The sequence below is a fragment of the Egretta garzetta genome, unplaced genomic scaffold (assembly GCF_000687185.1).
Source record: "Egretta garzetta isolate BGI_Z169 unplaced genomic scaffold, ASM68718v1 scaffold51, whole genome shotgun sequence".
Lineage (NCBI taxonomy): Eukaryota > Metazoa > Chordata > Aves > Pelecaniformes > Ardeidae > Egretta > Egretta garzetta.
In genome coordinates, this window is record NW_009258549.1 from 3806380 (window position 1) to 3811565 (window position 5186).

Consider the following 5186-nt stretch of genomic DNA (forward strand, 5'->3'; position numbering starts at 1 on the left):
CAGCAGCTGTTACAGAGCCAGAGGAAGTTATCTCAAGCTATGCGACAACAGCAGGAGCAACAGGTGAGGCACTGCTTTTGTCAATCCTATGAAGTACAAAGCACAATGGGAAAGTGCAGTCTGCAGCAAAGATGGCGCTGATTTAGTGTCATCTACTCTCTTCAGATTGCACTTTGCAGAGAGCAAGGTCCTTTGGATCTCTTTCAAGTCACCATTTCTTCATGTTTACTGGAGTTCTGTGCTCCCCATTTTTCTTTCATTTGCAGATTGCTCGTATGGTGAGTGCCCTCCAGCAGCAGCAGCAGAGGCAGCCTGGCATGAAGCATTCACCATCCCACCCTGTTGGGCCTAAGCCACATTTAGACAGCATGGTACCCAATCCTTTGAATGTGGGTCTCTCAGATTTACAGACCAAAGGGCAAATACCTGGATACGGTTCAGGTAAGTGCTCTGTGGAAAGAGATTTGGTACCTTGCCTATAGTCACCGTGTTGATATGGTAATTGCATTACCATACTAGCCAGTTATGTCTGGGTCCAGAAATGAGTAATTTATCTATAAGCACTAGAGCGAAGGTTATGACAAGTTTCAACTCTTGGATCAAATTGCATTATTTTTCATTATATAGGAAGAAGACAAACCTAATAGGAAAGCGTGTCTTGGTAGCATACTGACCTAACAAGCTTATTTGGAAGTTGCTTTTTGAACATTTTGTTTGCTACTGTTGATTTTTTTTTTTCTTATGATCACAGTGACTCAGTGTTTGAAGACACTTAAACCAGAAAGAGCGAATGACAATGGAGTTTTGTTTGTTTGTTTCACAGGCTTTGGCTCAAGTGGCATGGATTATGGCATGGTGGGAGGGAAGGAGGCTGGAACAGAATCCCGCTTTAAGCAGTGGACTATGATGGAAGGGCTGCCCTCTGTGGCTTCACAAGATGCCAATATGCACAAAAATGGTGAGAAGGGGAGTGGTTATTTTGGGAATGCCCTTGCAGTATTATCTTGCCAGAGGTGAAATAGTTCAGATGAAACTGTGCTTCAAGTTAGTTAATATTTTACCTCACCAATATGCATCTTAAATATTTTTTTTATGTTAATATTCCGTACTCATGAAGATCCCAACCTTTCCTGAGTGTAAATGTATCTTTTTCATGCTTCAGGTGCAATAGTACCGCCTGGAAAGGCCCGCGGAGGATCGCCCTACAACCAGTTTGACATAATTCAGGGCGACCCACTAGGTGGCCATGCAGGCCCTGCTGGTGATAGTTGGTTACCTGCCAAATCTCCACCAACAAACAAGATCGGAAGCAAATCCAGCAATGCCAGCTGGCCTCCAGGTATTACATAAGGGCAGGGGTTATGTCCTAGCTTTAGAGTAGGTATGCTGGGATCTTTCCCCATCATACTTTTTAAATAGCCACCGCAAGAAAATATCTGCTTGGCCTGTCTCATTTTTTAAATTTCTTCCATGTTAAATTAGAACATAAATGTTGAACTTCCAGTAAAAAATTGCTAAGCTAAATATCAACTAACTGCTGAATTGCCTGAGTAGTATTTGGTTTTTGTTAGGTGAACTCTTACTTTCTGTAGTTTGGTGACTTCACATGTACAGAAATTTTCATGAGGACACTTGTTTGTAGAATACACACCACCAGCTTCCTCCTCTTCTATTGATGTGTTAGGCTGACGTGGGGTGTAAAAATTCTAATTGAGAACATGGAATCAGAAAGCAAAAGGTGTGAAAGCTTGGTTTTTGTGATGGTGGAAATAGGATTTTCTTGTCTTAAACTTCTGTATTTTATGTAGCATGAACTTTTCTGGTGATTGTTTACAAGCATGATCCACTGTGGACCACAAGGTTTCTTCTGCCAGCAGTATTGATTGGTACAATATGTATATAGTGTATATGCTATGCTGTTGTGGTTCAGCTTTTGCTCATGTCACGTAAAGAAGAGTGTTGCCATGTTTCAGTAGTGCTCAGCAACCTTGTAGCTTGAGTAGAAGTTTCTTGCTTTTTGGATTACAGGCAGTAGCACGTTCTTTAAGTCTTCCAGAGTTTCACTGGCAGAATTTTGTCTTTCCGTTAGAAAACTCTGAAGTATCTAGGAAAAACACCTATGTATTTGAACACACACATAATTTTCTCTATCAATCATTCGTTAAACATGGAGTAGTGTCCTTGAAGTTGCCTGGATTAATCACCAGCGCTGTTCAGCAAATAGTGGATGCTGTGATTTTTCTCTGCCTAGAAGACTCTTAACATTCCAGGAAAATGTTCCCAACTGCAAATCCTCTCCTGTGTATACCTTCAAGCACAAAAAACCAAAGAGCAAAGGTGCAGGTACATCTCTTGGGTAAACTGCTAGCAGAGACCTTGCATCAGAAAGCTTAAGAATCTGTGTGATGGATACAACTGCAGGAATTCTACAGAAAGCAGTTAAAGCTTTTTATGTGGGAACCCCTCAGTGTCTAACTGGCAAGAAAATGTTTTCTTGTGAGCTAAGAGTTAAAGAATGAGTTATCTCAAGAACTTCTGCACACCCACAACATTTCATACCACTGACTCTGTAGAGGTATATTTGCATTACATTGCTGTCAGCCTGGTTGTTAAGTACTGAGCTTCTTGAGCTGGAATTACTGTTCATACTGTTGGAGACTGCCAAAATTTTTTTCAGGACCTCTCTCATAGATTCATTGTTGCTGAATTTGTTTATTTAGTCACTATTCCTCTATATAATACTGAGAAACACAGTACCGCTTGGAATGTTAGAGGGGGATGTGAGGATCAGCTCTACCATGTTTCCATGTTTTGGAGCAGCTACTGGTTCTGGCAAGATTCTTGGTACCAGAAGTGAGAAGCTGAATAACTGTTCTTTGCCCCTCATTGATATCATAGAGCTTCCATAGAGATACCTGTAGTACCACGGTCCGTCGTAAGATCTTTGCTGTTGCTGACTGCCTCACCACTGTGAGAGGATAGCTGGAGTTCACAAATCCTGAACATAAACTCTCACTGGGATCATGACTGTGATTGCAGATGTCATGTAGCAGATCATGGATTTTGGCATGTGACTTTTATGCAATTACTGCTCTATTGCTAGCCCTCTCTTATGAGGTCCATAGACTATTGGGTCTAATGTTATTGTTCCATAACCATCAGCCACTTAAGCTGTCTTGTAGCCTCTCTAGCTTATTGGCTTCCTCAAGAAGGAAAACTTAGCAGAAATCATGATCCACCTTACCAACACCGCTGATAAAGACCCAAAATGATTTTATACTGTAGGTCCTTTTCTCTGCAAGCTTGTAGATGAGGCCCAGTGTCAGTTCCTGGCATGGAGATAATAATATTTTCCCTACTGTTGGAACATAAGTTGGTAACGAAAATGAGTTCCTCTTGAAATGGGTGCATTTTTCCTTTGAATGAATACAGTGGTCACTCAGCATTCACCCTGACTCCACCTTTCACATTTTCCTCCTAAATGCCATCTGCTGCAGAAATTCTGCCGTTCAAGAGATCAGTATTGTTCAGCATAAAGATAAATGAAGTGGTGCCAAATCAAACTGATACCACAGCTGGAGGTGAGAGCAAGTTTTGCTGCGTTGGTGAGATCTTTATCTTTTGGTTATGTCACACAGACTTGCATACCTAGGTAATACGAGACTGTAATTTTCCCATTCAGCAGCAGTTCAGTCATATACTCCAGGCAAACTGGCCTGGATGTGTCTGTTGTGGTTTTCCTAATAATCTTATGTTTGAACTTTTTGGGAGGACCTTTCAAGTGTCAGTGGAGAAATGCACTTCAAGTTTCTTAATCTAGAAATAAAAGAGCATATATGTAGGGAGAATTGGTAAATGTGCATGAGAACAACTGTCAGTCCCAAAGGATAGTTTGGAAATTTGTCAATATAGTGAAATTCAAGCAAAACTCTTCTGCAGACTGGGATTATATTGATGAGTGAATGTGTTTATGTAGAATGCGCCTGATCTTTGGATCCTTGTTTGAATATTCCTTAACTGATGAGAGCTTACTATGCTTTTAATTCTCAGTCTCATGAATTCTCAGAAATCTTTACAAAGGCAAGACTTGGACTTGACTCTTTTTTTTTTTTTTTTTTTTTTTTTGCAAACAAGCTCTAATTTCCAGGTCCTAACCTGGATTCATGGATTCTATATCTCAGAACAGAGAAGCTCTTGTGACTAGACCCAAGAGCTGCATTGCTTGTTCCTTAAGCATAAGGTCGTCCTGTTTGTCAGGGATTGAAGTATTTTGGCAGTAGCTGAGCAGATTCCTTCATTGATGCAGTGCTAATTGCTCATACTGCTAGAAATGTTGATACCTGGTATCCTAGATAATTTTGTTGAATTACTAAAGACTGGGAGATATGACTGAGGTTTACAAAATCATTAAGGCAGTGGACAAGATAAATGCAGAATTGCAGCTCTGTGAATCGTACAACGCTAGAACCACGGTGCAAATGCTGGACTTGAGAGGATATAAATTTGAGAGCTTTTTTTTTTTTTTTTTCCCCGATCAGTAGTGGTGAACTGGAATGTGTTGCTTTTAAGAGCTTCTGGGGACAGGTGGTACTAGCTAGTTGAAATGGTGATGGATAAACTGATGGAAAAACAGTTTCACAAGCAGGTGCTAGCAGGTAGAGGGTATTTCTGACATCCTAGATAGAAGGACTGTGGATGCTGGGAGAGTGTGAGGGCGGTAGCCTGCAGATAGTGGCCAGGTTTGTGTTCTATCCCTAAAGGGTAACTCTTCTGAACTGTTAGCAGAATACTGGGCTAGATGGACCACACTTCTGACCCAGTGGGTCATTTCTTATGTCTTCTGAAATTCTCCTGACAGTGCATTATCACAGTCTCAGTATTGCTTTTGCTGTGCCAATTGTTTGAACCAGTAATATCACATTTTCTTCTGTATTTGTCTGTTAAAGTCACGGTCTTGACTATGCTTCTTCATTACAAAGGTGGCTGAAATGAACCCGTTCATGCCAGTTTCACCCTAGATGGTTTCATTCTAGAGACACATCCTGGATGTCTCTTTTAGTCATGGATTTTTAATTACACTCAAACATTGTCATTAATTATTTCAAAACTTCATGTTGGGAATAAAGGTATCATTCCATATCCTGGACTTGTATCTACAAGGGATGAATCTGCCACCTTGGCACTCT

At 40.7% G+C, this 5186-nt stretch overlaps 1 protein-coding gene across 1 annotated transcript in view; it reads left to right on the top strand.

Annotated features, from left to right (window-relative positions):
- The window catches only part of TNRC6B (trinucleotide repeat containing adaptor 6B), a 76072-nt gene that overhangs the window by 62322 nt on the left and 8564 nt on the right, over positions 1-5186 (top strand). Inside the window, exons 13-16 of the mRNA XM_035903191.1 lie at positions 4-63; positions 267-441; positions 824-958; positions 1163-1339. Coding sequence (XP_035759084.1) covers positions 4-63; positions 267-441; positions 824-958; positions 1163-1339 — 547 coding nt within the window. The remainder of the gene's footprint in view (positions 1-3; positions 64-266; positions 442-823; positions 959-1162; positions 1340-5186) is intronic.